General features: G+C 46.7%; 1 protein-coding gene across 2 annotated transcripts in view; it reads right to left on the bottom strand.

The window, feature by feature from the left end:
• syne1b (spectrin repeat containing, nuclear envelope 1b) overlaps nucleotides 1-18805 on the bottom strand; it is a 447660-nt gene that overhangs the window by 67513 nt on the left and 361342 nt on the right. Inside the window, exons 1-3 of one of the 2 annotated variants that reach the window (XM_078556588.1) lie at nucleotides 15480-15514; nucleotides 10963-11121; nucleotides 9178-9344 (exon numbers count right to left, since the gene is read on the bottom strand). In XM_078556588.1, the coding sequence (XP_078412714.1) occupies nucleotides 9178-9344; nucleotides 10963-11028 (233 nt within the window). In that variant the 5' untranslated portion in view covers nucleotides 11029-11121; nucleotides 15480-15514. Of the gene's footprint in view, nucleotides 1-9177; nucleotides 9345-10962; nucleotides 11122-15479; nucleotides 15515-18805 lie in introns of those variants that run through there. The other variant, XM_078556589.1, reaches the window with a different exon arrangement.

Raw genomic sequence — 18805 nt, 5'->3', positions numbered from 1 at the left:
AAACGGAAGCAAAGCCATGATCTGAATTCCAATTGCTCCAGTTCCCAAATGTGCACACACGTTCATGGAGCTTTACTAACTTCACGGGATAACAATCTACTTCTGATTTCAGCTTGTTTTTCTACTTCAGTTCCAAACTGGCACTCAGGATGCTTACGGACGATTTGTGTATTTTTTTTCTTAAATACACTGTCTCACACACACACACACACACACACACATTAGTCACAGATGATGAAGGCCGTTGAGGCAATCATAGTTCATCCGTTCAGTTTGGCGCCATCGGACCCGCCCCCATCCAGCTGCTTCTTAAACGATTCCAGAAATTTCACTTTCCTCTCTCATTCACCCTGGCTTCCAATCATTGTGGCGATCACTATCACCGGGGGGAAGATTAAACAGACCGGACCTTTATTCTCTGGAGCTTCGAAGAATGAGGGGTGATCTCATTCAAACATACAAAATTCTTAACAAGGCTCGACAGGGTAGATGCAGGAAGGATGTTTCCCCCTTGGCTGGTGAGTCTAGAACCAGGGGACGTGGTCTCAGGATAAGGGGCAGGCCATTCAGGACCGAGATGAGGAGGAATTTCCTCACTCTGAGGGTGGTGAACCTTTGGAATTCTCTGCCCCAGAGGGCTGTAGAGGCTCAGTCGTTGGGTATGTTCAAGACTGAGATAGATAGATTTCTACATATTAAACACATCAAGGGATACGGGGATAGTGGAGGAAAATAGTGTTGAAGTGGATCAGTGCGATATCACTGAATGCCAGAGCAGGCTCGAAGGGCTGAATGGCCTACTCCTGCTCCTATTTCTTATGTTCTTAAGACTGCCTCACTCCTCTCCTCAGCCAATGAACAGCTGAGACCCTCATCCATGCCTTTGGATTTGGCTGTTTCAATACTCAGTTTGCTCCGTAAACTTGAGCTCGTCCAAAACTCTGCTGCCTGTCTCCTAACCCGTACCTAGGGCTCTTCGCCCATCACCCTTGTGCTCGCTGGCCTACATTGGCTCCTGATCAAGCAACACCTTGATTTTAAAAGCTTCATCCTCATTTTCAAATATTCCGTGGCCTCAGCCCTTCCAATCTCTCTGACCTCCCCCAGGCTGACAACCCTTTCCAGATCTCTGTGCTCTTCCGATTCTGACTTATTGCACATCCACAATTTTCATCCCTTGACCACTGGTGGCGGTGCCTTCGGTTGCCTCAGTCCAAAGCTCTGGAATTCTCTCCTGAGCCTCTTCATCTCCACTGTGACCAGGGAAGGGGGAGGAGGGGGTCAAACTGTGCCTGTTGCCTAACCATCAACTTCTTCAGAAGTAGGTCAGCAAGTCACCACTACAGGGCTAAGCATTTAACACCAAGCTGATTGTCTGAGGCAGTCTCAATAATCTCATCCCCCAGCCATGCCGGCCTGTAACATAACAGGCCAGCCTGCTTCGCCCATCAATGAGATCCAGCATTGGGAGCTGGGGGTCCTCCCTCTAGCCTATGAATGCAAGTTGTAACCCTTATCCTTCACTGGGATTCCCTCCCTAAACTTCTCCATATCTCTCTCCTGTTTGAAGTTCTCCCTAAAACCTACCCCTTTGATCATGCTTTTGGTTACCTCCCCTAATGGCTTCTTGTGCGGTTCAGTCTCAAATTTGTCTGGTAATAATCCTTAAAGCACCTTGGCATTCTTTACTACGTTAAAGGCACTATATAATACAGACTGTCATTGTTTTTCTAAGGGGAACGATGGATTGCATATTAGCCTTTTACAGCAGTGAGCAGAGTTCAAATCCAGCCTACATTGCTTGGATAGGAGGCTCCTCTGTTATCCTGTAATGGCTGTTTGTGAAAAGAATTGGACACATGCTACCTGTGAAGAACTGCTCCAAATTTGGCACCAACTGGTCTAGCCTGGATGTGGCACCAGGTGTAGGGACCCTGACGCAGCGCCAATGGGGAATCTTTCTTACTCAGATGTAGGAAACAATTAAAATGGTCACAATGATGCAATAGAGGGTGGTCCTCTGAGTCTGGGGCAGAGGGGTGTTTTTCAGTGCTTTGCTATAGCTTCTGCCTGCCTATATGCCACACCTGGGAGTGCCTAATGCCAACAATGGGCATTTGAAATGGAAACATTCCATTCTCCAAGGGCTAATGTTGCTCAGCACAATTTCTTTAAGAAGAATTATAGTTCAAGTACTGTGCTCTCTTTGTCTTCATTCATCATACACAAACAGTAAGTGAATCAGAGCTGTTTAACACATTGCTGCCAGCGTACTTTGCTCAACATCGAGCTACACTTCTGGCCTTTATCAAATCTTTATTAACTATCCAACCACCGCTCTCTAAGCAAAGCAACAGAATGACCAGAAATAAGGCTGCACTTCCCTATTACAACATAGGCAAGGCGCAGAGGCCGAAGGGTTCTGGTACTAGGCAGCCAGCTCAGTGGTCATGAGTTCAAATCCCAGTTGGGCAAGGTATAAACGTGATTTGTAGGCTGACAGCAGAAAATGTGGCCGTGACAAACTGTCCGACTGTCGTGAACAAGCCAGCTGGGGTCACTAAAGTCCTTCAGAGGAGTGAACCTGGTATCTTTATGCAGTCCACATACATGTGAATGCAGTCCTACACTACATAGTTAACTCAATGCCCTCATGGCAATGAGGGATGGGCAAATAATTGTTGGCCACAATTTACAACAGTGACAACACGTTAGAAGAATTCTATTGGCTGTAAAGCCCTTTGGGACAGCCTGAGATTGAGAAAGGTGCCATTTCCATCAAAAATCTTTTAAGGCCAGGGACCATTTGAAAATGTCAAAAATGTGATTTTTTTTGAGAGATTTTTGAACGATATTAAGAGTAGATAAAGCTCCAGCGTAGATTCAATTGAATGGCAGAACAGGCTCGAGGAGCTGAATTAGTGTGTGCAGTTTTGGCCTCCTTACCTAAGGAAGGATATACTTGACATAGAGGGAGTGCAACGGAAGTTCATCAGACTAATCCCTGGGCTGTTGGGATTGTCTTATGAGGAGAGACTGGGGAAACTAGGCCTGTATTTTGTAAAGTTTCGAAGAATCGAGAGGTGATCTCATTAAAACTTACAAAATTCTTGCAGGGCATGACAGGATGTAGGTAGGTAGGATGTATCCCCTGGCTGGTGAGTCTAGAACTAGAGGACATAGTCTCAGAATAAGAAGTGAGGGGATCAAAGGTTACGGGGAGAAGGCGGGAGAATGGGGTTGAGAAACTTATCAGCCATGATTGAATGGCGGAGCAGACTCGATGGGCCGAATGGCCTAATTTCTGCTCCTTTGTATGTCTTATAGGTGGACCATTTGAGAGACTGAGATGGGGAAGAATTTCTTCCCTCAGAGAATAGTGAATCTTTGGAATTCTCTACCCCAGAGGGCTGTGGAAGCTCAATCATTGAGCGTGTTCAAAACAGAAATCGACAGGTTTCTGGAGACAAGTTATATTAAGGGATATGGAGATAGCATGGGAAAATCTCGTTGAGATGGAAACATGAAAGGTTTTATATTTGGAACAGTTTGAGTTTCAAAGCAAGTTTAGAACTATGGGTTTAGAGATAAGAGGGGGAGAAACTATATTTAAGGAAAGACTGAAAGCTGTATCAGAGTAGTCATGTGAGATCTTGAAAGGTGGGCTGTGCGAAGGCAGACCTGTGAAAAAGCAGCCTTTAGCCACCCCAGGGAAGTGCTTGCTTTTACCAGAAAGCAAGGTTTTGTTACAAGCCTTGGAATTCCATTGTTGAGTGAGAGGGAGAGAGAAGCTATGAAATACCTCCCTTATAGCAACAGTGGTTGCCTTGTGGTAATGTTACTGGATGTCTTATAGATTAAGAATCTATTTGGACTGTTGCCTGGAAAAAAGGTGTTTATTTGGAGTCTAGCTAAGTAGAAATCGTTTGGTAAATGCTGTAAGACTAAATTTACTTGTGTAACTGTAATCTTGTGTGCTAAGCTTTCTTTTCTTCTGTTAATAAATGTTTTAATATTTAAAATCTCCAAAAGTGGTCGTGGACTCTTTACTTCTGACTTCAGTGCATATATCTTCTTGTAATAAAAATGCAAATTGCAAAATGTTGTGGTAATGCAGCCAAGTTTCCATTTGGGATGTGGTCAGCCCGGCAATTACCACCCGTCATACCATAATAACGCCAAAGCATGGCACAATCCCACGTGTAGTACAGAGGGTTTTGAAATCTCCCTGAGACCATTTTCATCCATGCCGCTCATGCTGGGACCAGCCAGGGTGAACTCCATGAAGCAGAGTGAGGTAAATTCTGGACTACGCTGCGTGGGACCAGTCTCCTGGTTTCATTCTAACAGTTCAACAATTGAGCCAATACAGCCAAAAACATCACAAACCACCTATCAAACATGCCAAACAATATTAAAAACGTATCTTACTCTTTTTTTGTACTGATAGAGAAAAGCAACAAATTTAGATTAGTCTGGGCAGTATCAATCAACATCACTAAAACTGTTGATCTGGTCATTATCATATTGTTGTTTATGGGAGCTTTCTGTGCACAAATTGGCTGCTGTGGGATTCCCACAGTACAACAGTGACTTCAGACACTTCAGGAGTATCTCATTGGCCGTGGAATGCTTTTGGAAATCCTGATGTCATGAAAGTTAAGTGCAGAGCTCTTTCTTTTCGAACAGCTCAGCTTGTATTAGTGAAAGAAATTAATCTGACCGTGGTAACGAAGTTGCTGATCAGTGCACTTGTGGTGGTATATCATGTCAACCAATCGTGAGCCGCACTCTCACAGTGGGCACAAGAGTAACACCATCAGCAACACTGAAACAAATAGCCCTCTATTAGTGAAGATGGGGATTCACTGGGGATTTCTCCACAAATGCAGTTTGGGCTTTTACCAATACATTAAGGGCAATGTCTAACTCCTAACTTAGGAAACGCTTCAGAATACAGCCAATGGGGATGCTCCTTTGGCTATTGCCTACTGTTGCTTTGGTGTGCATCTCTTACTCTATCCAACAATGCTCCTCCCACCCCCACCCCCCCACACCACCACAGCCCCCCGCCACCCCCCCCTCACCAAGTTGAAATATTGGGTAGGATTTTCAGAGGCTGATTGGTGGGGGAAGGGGCAGAACCGGGGAGGGCAGGCGGGCGCGTAATTTTGCGCTGTCGGCCGGCATGTCAGGTTTTCCACCATCCAGCCCTGCAGCCATTTTTGGGAAGGCCAGATGGGGCATGAAACTGCTACCCACTTGCAAACAGCGGATAGCTTAAGGTAATTCAAAGGCCACGTGATTAAGGCCACGAATCAGAATTTTCTAGTTGCCCCGGGGCGTCGGGAGCTTGGCAGCTGTCTGGAGGTGGCCTCCCAATGGCAGGCCAAGGGACCAGGGCTCTAGGATGACTTTGAGGCCCTTTCCCCCTGCCCCACTTACCTGTCCACTTACACTCCAGAATGGTGGTCCAGCAGCTAGAGCCATTTTCTATTTCAAATATTTTTTGAAGTGCTGAGGGAGTCTGAAGACAGGGGCGTCGTGTCTCTCTCCCTTGGCAGGCTGCAGCTCCTTCTGTGCGAAGGGCCTCCTCTTGGCTCTACAGCTGCGAGAGCCCTCTGGCTGTCCTTAATTGGACAGTGAGCCAGCCCTCTGGCCACTAACTGTCCAATCCATCCAAAAGCGATGGTGGGCGACTGCTCCCAACTAGGTGCAGGCCCGGGACCTGGGTTTGAACCAGATGTTGGGGTTCCGGCTCAAAACGACGTGCGGTGAGCGTTTGGACAGCTGACCGTCCAACGAATCTGTCCCAACAACAACCGCAGCAGCGTGTTCAGCAGCTGATGTTAAAGGAGCCCTGCATCCAACTCACGGGGAGACAGACGTGCAGTACCACACAAAGTCCCTTTGTAACTACATGAAAGGAGAGCTGTCAAAATGGCAGGAGCAGCTGCTTAAGGATCTAACAGCTGTTTTATTACATGACAGCAGATTATAGTTTGATTTTCATGGTTGTGAAAAGAAAAAAAAAGTCAAGGGTTTCTCCAGAAAGCTCAGCTCCGGCAGGTTGAGTGGAGATCTCTTGCAGCAACTATGGGCTGCCCTGTGCTGTGGCCATTTTCTTTAATGAAAAGGAGTCGGCCATGGTGTGTGATCCTCAAATCTTGGAAGCCAGGATACTATTGTCCTGTTCTGAAGAAAGCTGTTGGATTCAGCCGATATCAGTAAACGTGACCACAAAGCTGTCAGATTGTTGTAAAAACTCAACAATTTCACTAATGTCCTTTAGGGAAGGAAACCTGCTGTCTTTACCTGGTCTGGCCTATATGTGACTCCATACTTGCGTCTGTGTATCAGGCCCCACGGGTTTTATTACTGGGGAAAACTAATGTTATAAAATCAACTTATGCTGCGCTGGAATGTGGGCTGAGATTATGTGCAGGAGCATCAGGAGCGGGGTTTGAACATGCAACCTTCTGACTCAGAGGTGAGAGTGCCACCACTGAGCTAAAGCTAGAACTGCCAGAATATATCAAAAGCAGGAGCTTGGCTATCCACGGGCAATGGGTACGCCTCAAGGCCAACTTCAGTTCTGTGCTCGCCTCACAATCGAGTGTGTGGGGATCAGGCTTTGGGCATTAATCCAAATCCCTCTCCGTACGGAAGTACCTAGGGATCAGTGAGAAGCTAGAGACCAGAAAGATCCCCATGTCTGCAGTGCATTAACTAAGCTTGACCTGCTGGAAACATCTGTGCATACGCTTCAGGTGGGGGTGAGTCCAGGTAGGGCTACCTGAGCTCACCTGTGAAGAGGTATCAAAGTTAAGTTAAGTGGCACCCATGGAACTGTACCCCAACGAGGGGCACAGTAATGTTAACTTTGGCTGATGGTGTAAAATGACAAACTGAAGTCAACTGGGCAGGAAATATAAAAGGCAGCCAATGAATATCACCCATTCTACACTCTTGCCCCATTGGGTGAAACAAAAAGAGGGGCAAAGGAAATCATGTGACACTGAGCAACACATACCAGAAGGTGTTAGGTCTGATTCTTCGGCTGTGTTGTGCATTGGCCAATTGTAGCATGAAGTTGAGCTGCCAATTCCTCAAGACATGCTGATTTTATTAATTCTCTCCAAGAATACAACATCTGGAATTAATGCTTGCTTCTTTGGCCATTCAACCTCTCAGGTTTGCTGCAACATTCAAATTAATCATGGCCAACCTGCATCTCAACTGTACACTCTGACAGTTTGCGCTTGCTACACTCCGACACCACACCCGCGCTGCGCTCCAACACCACATATTACGCTCTGACACCACACCCGCGCTGCGCTCCAACACCACACATTACACTCCGACACCACACCACACTGCGCTCCGACACCACACCACACTGCGCTCCGACACCACACCCGCGCTGCGCTCCAACACCACACATTACACTCCGACACCACACCACACTGCGCTCTGACACCACACCCGCGCTGCGCTCCAACACCACACATTACACTCCGACACCACACCACACTGCGCTCTGACACCACACCTGCGCTCTGACACCACACCCGCGCTGCGCTCCAACACCACACATTACACTCCGACACCACACCACACTGCGCTCCGACACCACACCACACTGCGCTCTGACACCACACCCGCGCTGCGCTCCAACACCACACATTACACTCCGACACCACACCACACTGCGCTCTGACACCACACCTGCGCTGCGCTCCAACACCACACATTACACTCTGACACCACACCCGCGCTGCGCTCTGACACCACACATTACACTCCGACACCACACCACACTGCGCTCTGACACCACACCTGCGCTGCGCTCTGACACCACACATTACACTCTGACACCACACCCGCGCTGCGCTCTGACACCACACATTACACTCTGACACCACACCCGCGCTGCGCTCTGACACCACACATTACACTCTGACACCACACCACGCTGCGCTCTGACACCACATGCTTGTTACGCTCCGACACCACACACTTGCTGTGCTCCGACACCGCACCATGCTATGCTCTGACACCACACACTCGCTATGCTCCGACACCCCGCTTTGATACAAATCCCTTGACAACCTTAACCAATATAAGTCTATCAAACTCAGTCTTCAAAGTTCCAACTGATCTCCTGCATCTGTAACCTTTTTGGATGGGAGTTCTGGTTCCACTGCTCTTTTGTGTGAAGGATGTTGCTTCTGGATTTCATTCCTCAATTGGCCTGGTTCTCATTTTAAAACTATAAAATCATAGTATGATACTGCAGGGAAGGAGGGGTCCATCTGGCCCATTGCGCTTGGGCTGGCTCTTTGAAGGAGCTATCCAATTAGTTCCAGTCCCCTGCTCTTTCTCCATAGGCCTACAAACTTTTCCTCTTCAAGTACCTATCTGATTGCCTTTTGGAAGTAATGATTGAATCTGCTTCCAGCATCCCTTCACAGGCATTGCATTCCAGGTCATAACTTGCAAATGCAACTTCTTTCCCCGCCTCTGGTTCTTTAACCCGTCACCTGAAATAAGCATCCTCTGGTTACACGCCCCTCAGTCAATGGAAACAGTTTCTCCATATTTACTCTATCCCTTTACCTTCTCTGCTCTGAGGAGAACAATTCTAGTTTCTCCAGTCTCTCCACATAACTGAAATCTTTAATTCCTGTTGCAATTCTAGCAGATCTGCTGTGCACCCACTCTCAGGCCTTGATATCCTTCCCAAAGCACAGTTTGCCTCTTAAGAAAACTGTTTCCTTGTATTGAATCTATCAAATCTTTTTATCAATTTAAGTTAGATCACCCCTTATCTCCTACACTCACAGAAACACAAGTCAAGTCGATGCAAATGGTCCTCATAATATAACCCTTTCTGACCCTCTGATCTCCTGCAGTTGGTGAGTCGACCCAAAAAATAAACTTGTTGGAATTTCCCCAGTTATAGCTAAAGACAAACCAGAAAGGAGCAGATCTGCAGACACATTGACATCTTTCAATTAGTCGGTGAAGACAATAAGACCTCAAACTTAAAAGGACCTTCAATATTCAGCATCCATGTAAATGGAGTGTTATGTCTGACAAGTGTCAATCGGATCTAATAGGTACTGTACGCGTCATTGACCAAACAGGTCCAACAGGTCATCGTACATCACTTACCTGGCACCAATCAGGTCCAGCAGATGCTGCCAGCGGTCATCAACCTTGCCCAGTTTGTATTCGATCTCGGACGCTTTGCTCTCGTGACTTGCTCGGATCAGCCTCTGGCCCATCTGCTGCAGCTGCATTTTGTTCTCCCTCGCTGCTGTGATTTCCTCCTGATAGTCCTGCGGACAATGTGGGAGGCTCCTGTTAGAGGTTTGCACTCAGCTGGCGCTGATCGTTTGGGCGATCGGAAGGGAAAAGGCTCTCGATTAGCAACCAGATCAACTGGCCAAAGACCACACTCGCCATCTGCAAGCTCCTCCTCTTTTGGTGAGGTGGTCTTGTCCCGCAGGGGAGGATTCACAGGGATCCTGTGCTTGGATCAACTGGGGAAGAGGGAAATTTTCAGTGCCACTGCCAGAGAGGTAATCTGGGAGAGGAATCACCCATCCTTTGTAGAACCTACTCAATTCCCAATCTGCTGGCTTCAATGGGATAAAATGGCAGGCTGGTTCTACCAGAGGCTGGTGATCATTTCCACCAGTTTAGTAAGAGGGTGCATGGATGAAAATGACCCCTAATGGAGTCAGCTAGGGTAACCTTGAGGTGCCATGCAGTTCACCAGCCTCTCCCTGTGCAGAGTGCATCCATGTTCTGTGCACACACAAAGTCCAAAATGCCCTGGCGTTGGATTTTACACCAGCAGATCTGAAGGCAGGGAAAACACGTAAAATTAAGCAGGTGCCCTTCCAGCTGCCTGCCTCCCCAACACCGGACCTATCTGAAATTTTATGGGGGTACAGGGGAGGCATTGGGTGGCCCATCTGCTCTTGGCCATGTTGACGCCCTTAAATGGTCATTTAATAGTCACTTAAGGTATTCCACTGCCGCTGGTATTTTACCCAGAGAGGTTGGAGGACCCCGCAATGTAGGAAGCCCGGCAGCATTAGCAGCACTGGCTAGTGTTGGGCAGAGGGTTGGGAAACCTCCTTTGCCGGCCCCCTGGGCCCATCAGACCTCCCCTTGCCAAGACCCCCAACACCGGACTCACCTGCACTCCTCGGCGTGGTGGGGCTACCTTTAGTCCCAACAGTGGCCAGCACTCCCAGTGGCGCTGCTGGGACTATAGGGCTGCTGGTATCCAATTGGTCTGCAACTCTCTAAGGCGGGATTTCCTTTGGGATAGGGATGGGAGTCTTGCCTTAAAGCAATTATTGCTGCTCCTCGTGTTAACTTGCTGTGGGGAAACCGACGCAATCTTGGGAGGGTTTCCCACTGCCTTTTTGCCTGGTGAGCTGGTGGGGACTATGGCGCCCCGTGAAATCCAGCCCACGGTTTTGATTTCTTGCCCTTTCCCCTCCCTTCCATATAAATTTTGAAGCAGGTCCCAGTAGAGAAAGCTACCAGGCGGAATATTGATTTTGCTTACAAAAGAGGCATAATGTTACTGACCCACAAATCTCTCTGACAAAGGGGGCTCCATCCAAACCTATTTCCCCACCTTGGGCCGAGACAGGGCCTGCTCAGAATTTTAAAGCTCTATTTTAAAATCGGCGCGAGGTTTCGAGCGAGCGTGCACCAGGCGGTTTCTCAATTTGCCGACTTCCCCTGGATAATGCAGTCGTTTTTTTTTTGGTGGGGGAGGGGTTAAAGGAAGTTCTGAATCGCTTGAAGACCAGATGGGGAATATATAGTGCTTGCATCTCTGCACTGAGAAAGGGAAATGTGGGCCAGTGCGTTCTAAATAACGGGGTCTCATAATCGTTCCAAAAACGTTTCGGGTGGAGTTTCAGGATTTACCTTCTTCAGTTTCTCAATCATCTCCTCAATGCTGATGTCTCCATTCTGCGACACTTTGCTTTCCATCAGGGTCAGCCACTCGCACAGCTCCTTGTTTTTCTCATTGAACAGCGCCCACTCGTTCAATTTCTCTGTTACCAGCTGCCTGCGTAATGAGACCTGGGGATGTGCAACAGCAGGAGGATCACGTTAATGCACGTTACGAAAAGAAACCTCAAAATGCGCATGAAATATTCATTTATCAATATAGCATTCTGCTAACAGGGCACAATTCAACACTGAGCTAGCAGAGCAGTGCTCCCACACCTACAAACATGAGCGACCCATGCTGCTGAATTAAAAATTCAATCTCCTGTCTTGCACCACTTTGTCTGACATTCAGCCAAGTTTCTTCCAGGAGCTCAACTAGGCCAGCGTTGGACACGGCAGCAGGTCAGGAGCTGGGTATCCTGTGGTGATTAGCCTCTTCACCACCCATAAGGTGTAGATCAGGAGGGTGCTGGAATACTCTTCGCTTGCCCTGGGTGGGTGCAGCTCCAATAAAATTCAAGCAGCTCAATACCATCCAGGACAAAGCAGTCCGCTCGATTGGCACCCCATCCATCACCTTAAACATTCACTCCCTCCACCACCAGTGCACAGTGGCAGCAGTGTGTACCATCTACAGGATGCACAACAGCAACTCGCCAAGGCTCCTTCAACACACCATCCAAACACATGACCTCCACTACCTAGCAGAGCAATTACAAGCAAACACATCAAAACAGCATCGCCTCCAAGTCACACGGCTCCTGCACTGGACATATATCACCATTCCTCCACTGCCACTGAGTAAAAGGTCCAAGAACTTCTGACCTAACAGATTGTGGGAGCACCTTCACCACATAGACTGCAGCAGTTCATGATGGCGGCTCCCCAGCAACTTCTCAAGGGAAACTAGGGACGCCCACATCCCACGAATGAACTTCAAAAAGTGATTCACTGGTTCTTGCAGTCTTTACATTGGCATGAAGTAGGCTTGGTGTCCTTGTTGCAAATGTAACATTTATGGCTTTGGATTTTAGGGAAGTACAAATAATGTCTCTTCCAGCAGTCTTTGGGGAAGCGTTCAGAGATGGCCGTGATGCACACTACCTGCCCTTTGACGATGAAGGTTGAACTCTGACAAGACGAGTTACGATTACAGATTGAGCTTAAGGAGAAAATTGCTGTACCCCCTTTATAATTGGCTATAAATAGATTCCAACACCAGATACTCCAGAGACTGGAGAGTGTCCACATGTCGTCCCTTCACTGGATCGAGGCCTTTCATGAAAACTATATCTCCCTTCTAAATAATTCTTCACCACTGCACTGAAGTGTTGACCCAGGTTACAGACTCAAATCTTCAAAGTGGGGCTTGAGCCTACAACTTTCCAACTCAGAAGCAAGAACATTACCCACTGAGCCACAGCTGACACTTGACCGCTCCATTGAGAAAAAAAACATTTTTTAGTTAGCTTAAAGTTGTTTTGACGTGACAGGGAGCATAAGGATATACACCTAGAATTTCCACTCGGTGGGTGTGGGGCCCTCCATATTGGTTACCGTGGTTTCATCAGTCAAAATTCTGGTAGACGTGTAAATGGAGCTTCATCATAGAATCTTGCAGCATTGACGTCAGCTGTTAGGCCTACAATACCTGTTTTAGCTCTTCGAACAAGCTCTCCAGTTAGTCCAACACCCCTGCACTTCCACATTGTCCTGCAAACCTTTCCTTTTTAACTATATTTCCAACTCCTTTTTGAAGGTTACTAAAAAATCCTCCACACTTTCAGGCAGTGAATTCACATCATTGTAACTCATGCGCTGCACAAGAAAAAAAGACTCATTTCCCTCCTTCTCATTTCTCTCTCAGGTTTTTCTCTGGTTAGCTTAAATCTGTGTTCTCTCATTGCTTGGTTGCCTGCCAGTACAAACAGTTTCGCCCCATCTGTCAGAACTATTCATCGTTTTGAACGCCCCTATTAAATCTCCCTTTATTCTATGGAGAACAATTCCAAATGTCCCAGTCTCTCCACATAACCATAGTTCCTGGTATATTCTAGTGAAGCTCCTCCGTACCATCTGTTGGCCACCTGCTGAAGTTGCATAGAGTGACCCCCTCAGCGAACTCCTGGGGCAGGATTTTTAGGTCAGCGTGAGGGCGCGATCGGCGGGCCCGGGAGCGGCCGGGGAAAGGACCTCCGCCCATGATCAGCCCCCCCGACCGCCAATTAACGGCCAGCCATCGTGAAGCACGGGCTGAAACGCTCAGCACTGCCAAGGTGGGGGCAGGAGGAGGGCGGGCGCTGATGTAAGCACGGGCAAGCACTGAATGAAAGCTCCCTGAAGGCAGAGAGCTGCCTCAGGGAGCTGAAGGCTTCATGTCATGAAGAGATTTCAATGTCTAGAATGTTATTGGAAATTACTGTTAAATTGGAATTGTAGTAGGGTCTGCGTCTATGTGCGTGTGTCTATGTGTGTGTCTTAACTGGATTAAAGCCAGCTAGTCTGGGTGCATTGATGTGTAGAAAGAAGTAGGTTTCAAATGGTAATTAGATAAACATGGGGAAGTTTAGAAACATAGATGTCAAGGGGGTACATTTGCATTTGTTGAATAAACCATTCAAGATGAAATTTTGCACCTCGCTAGAAGACACCAAACAATTACTAATAAAATTAGTGGAATGAAAGGATTATTGTTAGGAGGGGTAAATTTTAAAAACCTAGTAATACAATGGAAAATTTACATTCAAAGCAAAAGTTAAATATAAACAGGAAGGAGTTTGTGTGTGTAAGTCAGAGGCATTTAAGGTCTAACCATCCTGTACACCTGCAACTGTGTGTGCGAGGAACCTCATTTTGAATTCTTAGGGTCGAACATGCTTTGCCTGGGGTTTTTAAAAATTTATGAGTTTTGCTGTTGCCTTAACGGGGGTGTACCTGAGAGCCAGTTTAACTAGGGGGTTTTTGTGGTTATTATAGTAGTAATTTTGTAGACACATGTAAGTGCGTACAATCTTTCCTGTATTAATAAATGTTTAATTTAGTTTTGTAAAAAAAACCTCTCGAGACTCGGTGGTCTTATTACTACTGAATTCAGAGCTGCATCTCAAACATACCAATTGAAAATATAGGTTATGACGGTTATTCAAGTTTCCCTCTGGGATTTAAACAACTCAGCCTTTACCAACTGCTGTGTCATAGCATTCAAAGCAATTAAATAAAGATTTTAAAATCTGGAAAAAAATGTCCACGCATTAGAATCAGTCACCTGAACATGTACATTATGAAAATTCTGTCCGTATTTTTTTAAATTTAATAATGGAAACCTCATCCTGCCCTTGGATGAGGTTTCAGCAAAAATTGAAAGTCTGCCTGGCAGATTCGCCCGCCCGCCAGCCGTAAGGTTGGGCGGGCCACAAAAAAAAAATCGGGGACAACCGGAACTTTGACAACTTTAATTGTCGGCGGGCACGCTTCCGACACTCGCGCTCGCCCACAGACTGAAATATCGCTCAAGTGCGGGGTGACATCGGGATGCTCACCCGACATCATCTCGCGCGATTTCACGTCCAATCGGGTTGGGCACCCTACTGCACGCCGAACTAAAAATTCTGCCCCTGGTGATAGTCTCAACGGCTTTTGGTATCATTCAGCTTCCTAAAGCAAAAACGTCAAAGCACATATTAAAAGGAACAGCATTACTTCATTATATAAAATACATATTTGTATCGGGAGGCTTGACTTTATAGTACCTTATTTCAAACTTTCCATCAAGAGGCACGTTAAACATTTTTTGAGGAAGAGGTCACTTACGAATTTAATTGGGGTTATTTTGGTTTCGGGGAGAGACAAACTGAATTTCTTTTCTAATCAGTTTGACAGTAACTGATATCACAGGAAGTGTGCGTTGGGGCACCCAGTCCTGTCCCCTCAACACAATCCAATACGGGTCTCATGCGCAACAAGCCCATGTTTCCAATATGCAGCTGACCAGCAGGTTTACACACAATACAGAGTTAACTTTAATCAGTTCAATTCATCCAAAAAAGCAAGAGACTTATTTAGAAAGACAGCCTGACCGTTGGGGGAAAAAGAATCTGCCTGGGCTACTCAGTTTGCATTAATTATGGATGCATATTCTCATTAAAATTAAATGTACGTACGGATTTAAAATGTCACACCGAGACACTAAATGTCATCAGACATATTGTACACGGATCTCAAGCATTTGACAGGAAGTATAGACATCTATACATTTACTCATATTTAACCCAAAAGGAAGTTGGGAGCCACTCTATCAAGCATACTCGCAACAGCTATCTGCATCACCCGTTCATCTTAAAGGCTGACTATTGGAGGCTTGCCCCATCGCTGGAGCTTCATTATTTAGAAGGTGGGCAACGTACCTGCCCTAATTGCAACATTTAATTATTTCAACAGGCTCTGCATCGTAAAAGCTGAACTGCACAACAAAAGTATTCCAGACGAACCTGTTCACGTTGCTTCCCACCATCTGCTGTCAGGTGACCTGCCTCAGGTTCTGAGATTAACACACTTCCTGTTGTGGTCTGTTTTGATGCAAATACTGCACCAGAGTAAAACTGAGGTGACAGGACTCTCTGCTGCCAACATTTAGAAAGGCAGACAGGGGATGACGCTGCAAATTTGGCCCTCATTAAAAACCTCTTAATGACTTTATTATCCAATCACTTTACAAATTTTTATTTATACCAGGGTGGGGCTGGAAACCGGAGAGCTTTTCGCATGCAAGGCAATTCACTTTTCAGGGATATTTTAACGGTGTGATGACACACAGCTCGTCACAGTGTTTGACGAATCATCGTGCAGAGATTTAACCAAGGTTTTTTTAAATTCTCTTCTAAGAATCAATTCTACCTCTGAATAAATTCTTGAAGTAGCAGCCTTGGTTCAACGGTAACATGCTTGCCTCAAAGTTGGAAGGTTACGGGTTCAAACCTGGCTTCAGAGAGTCAACCAACATCACTAAAAGCAGATTATCTGATTATTTATCACATTGCCGTTTGTGGGACCTTGCCGTGTGCAATCTGGCTGCTGTGTTTCCTGCATTCAACAGTGGATATACTCCAAAAGTACTTAATTGACTGTAAAGTGCTGTGGGACATCCTGTGGTTAGAAAAAGCGCAATATAATTGTTCCTCCTTCTTCTCACCTTATATGGAGACTGTTAATCTGGGGGAGAACTAACCGAAAGAAAGTCGCAGTCAAAAAATCACTCATTCCTTCCCGATAGAACGTGAAGGGCTTTTTGCCCTCGGGGTACCCTTGTCGCATTTAAATTTAGTCTTTTATTTTCAAGGCCTCGCTTGTCCCTTTCCAATACGGCTTCCATCTTAAGATGATAACTTATTAAAATTTAATTGTTAAAAAATCTATTATTAATAAAAATTATTTTATTGGCTGCAAAACAGTTTGAGATGTTCTCAGGTCTTAGAAGATACTCTATAAACGTAGGGGCAGGGTCTCCCCCCCACCATCGGGTGCCAGTGGGCTCGGCTCCGTGCCCAACAACCTAAAAACGTGAATGACGCGCGGGTTGGCGTCGGGACACCCGCCCGGCGTCACCCGACGTCATTTTACGCATTGGCGAGCGGGCCCCGCCACCCCCCCCCACCCCCCACTCGTCGACCGGAAGATGCAGCTCATAAGTTCTTTCTTTGCTGTCTGTTCTATGATCATCAAGCATTGCTTGGGGGCACAATTTCGGAATAAGGGGGGGGAGCCGCTTAGGGTCGAGATGAGGAGAATTGTTTTTACTCAGAGGGTTGTGAATCTTTGGCGTTCTCTACCCCACAAGGCCATGGGACCTCAGTCATTGAGTGTGTTTAAAGTAGGGATCGATAGATTTCTAAATACCAGTGACATAAAGGGATATGGGGATGGTGTGGGAAAAAGGCATTGAAGAGGATGATCAGCCAAGATTGTATTGAATGGCAGAACAGGCTTGACGGGCTGAATGGCCTACTCCTGATCCTATGTTCCTACTGCAAATATTTTAAAAAGGTCTTAGCAAAAATGGATTATCTCAGAGCTAAAATGTGTTAAATTCTCAACAAATGCTTTGGCATTTTGTTTTGAACTACCTTAATTTTTCCACAAAGTTCAACCCACTTCTACCACCATGTATGAAGAAAGGGTTAGCCAGACCTTTACTGCTTTGTAGCTTGACCATTGGGTGATATTGAGAAGCCATGGGATGGACTGCAATCCCCCTCTCCTCCGGCCTGGGGACACTCCCAGTTGTACTCAGCCGAGCAGGGGCAATGTCCATCGCACATATAACTCAGCATCCATGAAGACTTAAACACCATCATACAGGCCTCTTAAATGTCTCACCACTTGCTCAGCTAAGTAGGGATGCATTCCAGGCCTGCACTCCAATGAAGAGTGAGCCTTTGTATCAGAATCTGGATTACACTCAACAACACATCATACAGTAGTCACAACTCATTCATAGAAACTCAACAAAAGGGGGCCATTCAGCCCATCTCATCTGTATCGGCTCTTTGAAAGAACTATTCAATTAGTCTCACTCCACCCCACCATACCGATTCTTTCCCCATTGTCCTGAAAATGCTTCATTTTCAGGTATCGATCCAATGCACTTCCAAAAGTTACCGCTGAATCTGCTTTCATCACTCTTTCAGGCAGTGCATTCTTACAGTTGAAGCTGGCTTGTGTGCTAATTATTGAATTAGGAGCAAGGGCTGTTTTAGCTCCAAAGCATAGAAATTAAGCCAATACCATTCAAAACTAGAGTGAAGAAATCATATGTGGTGCATTGTTTTATGGAATGATTTTGATAGCACTGATTAAAACAGCTTTAAGAGGGATTAAAACATATTAGCAAAAACGAAAGAACTTACATTATTATATCGCGCCTTTCATAATCTATGGACATCTTAAAGGGCTTTACAGCCAATGAAGTGCTTTTAGAAGTGAGGGGAGGAATCTTGTTGAGGTTCTGGGGCATCTTGCCTTCTGGCTGGACAGCCATTGACAGACCCACGCTGCCTCTTTTTGGGAAGGCCCATCGAACCACAAGCCAATCAGATGGCGGTGAGGCCACCCGTGGGTCTTACCCTAGAATCAAGGCCCTGGAGGCAGAGGTCTCTCCCGCTGAGAGCTGTTGGCCTCTGGCACTCAGCAGCACCACTGAGGGGGCCGTGGCTGCCTAGAAAAGGAAAGTCACGGGAATCCCAGGTTTGTGGAATGACTGAGACCACAGGTAAGTAATGTGGCGGGGGCCGGGGGTGGGTGGGGGGGTGGGGGTTGTGCGATTTTGCAGGGTTGGGGCGAGGGGGAGTTGAGCACCTCTCAGTGGGCTCCCCCATCTCAATGTCAAGCCCCTCAATCAAGCAGAGTGCCTTTGATTGAGGGACCTGACACGAAACCCCCAACCCACCCCGGGAGCTTGCAAGCAGCCCCCACAGTTGTCGTGTGTGCCACATGGCGACAGGCCTGCCTGCAGCTAGGTTTATACCAGCAGTGGTGGGGTGAGGTCCTTAAGTGGCCATTAATTGGTCACTTGAAGGCTTCAATTGGCAAGGAGCGACCATGGGCCTTCCTGGCGGAGGCGGGAAGATGGCAGGGTTCAGGTATGCCACCATTCTGCCTATTTAAAGGCCCTTTCTGCCTCCAAGTTCACCATCAGAAGATTCCGCCCACAGTCACTGTTGTAGTGTCGGGAAAATCCTTGCAGCCATTTTGTGCACCGCAAGGTCTCACAAACAGCACTTCAATAATGATCAGGTAATCAGTTTTAGGTACAGGTGGA

Source organism: Cetorhinus maximus, chromosome 14, assembly GCF_964194155.1.
Source record: "Cetorhinus maximus chromosome 14, sCetMax3.hap1.1, whole genome shotgun sequence".
Lineage (NCBI taxonomy): Eukaryota > Metazoa > Chordata > Chondrichthyes > Lamniformes > Cetorhinidae > Cetorhinus > Cetorhinus maximus.
This window is presented reverse-complemented; position numbering and strand designations above follow the sequence as displayed.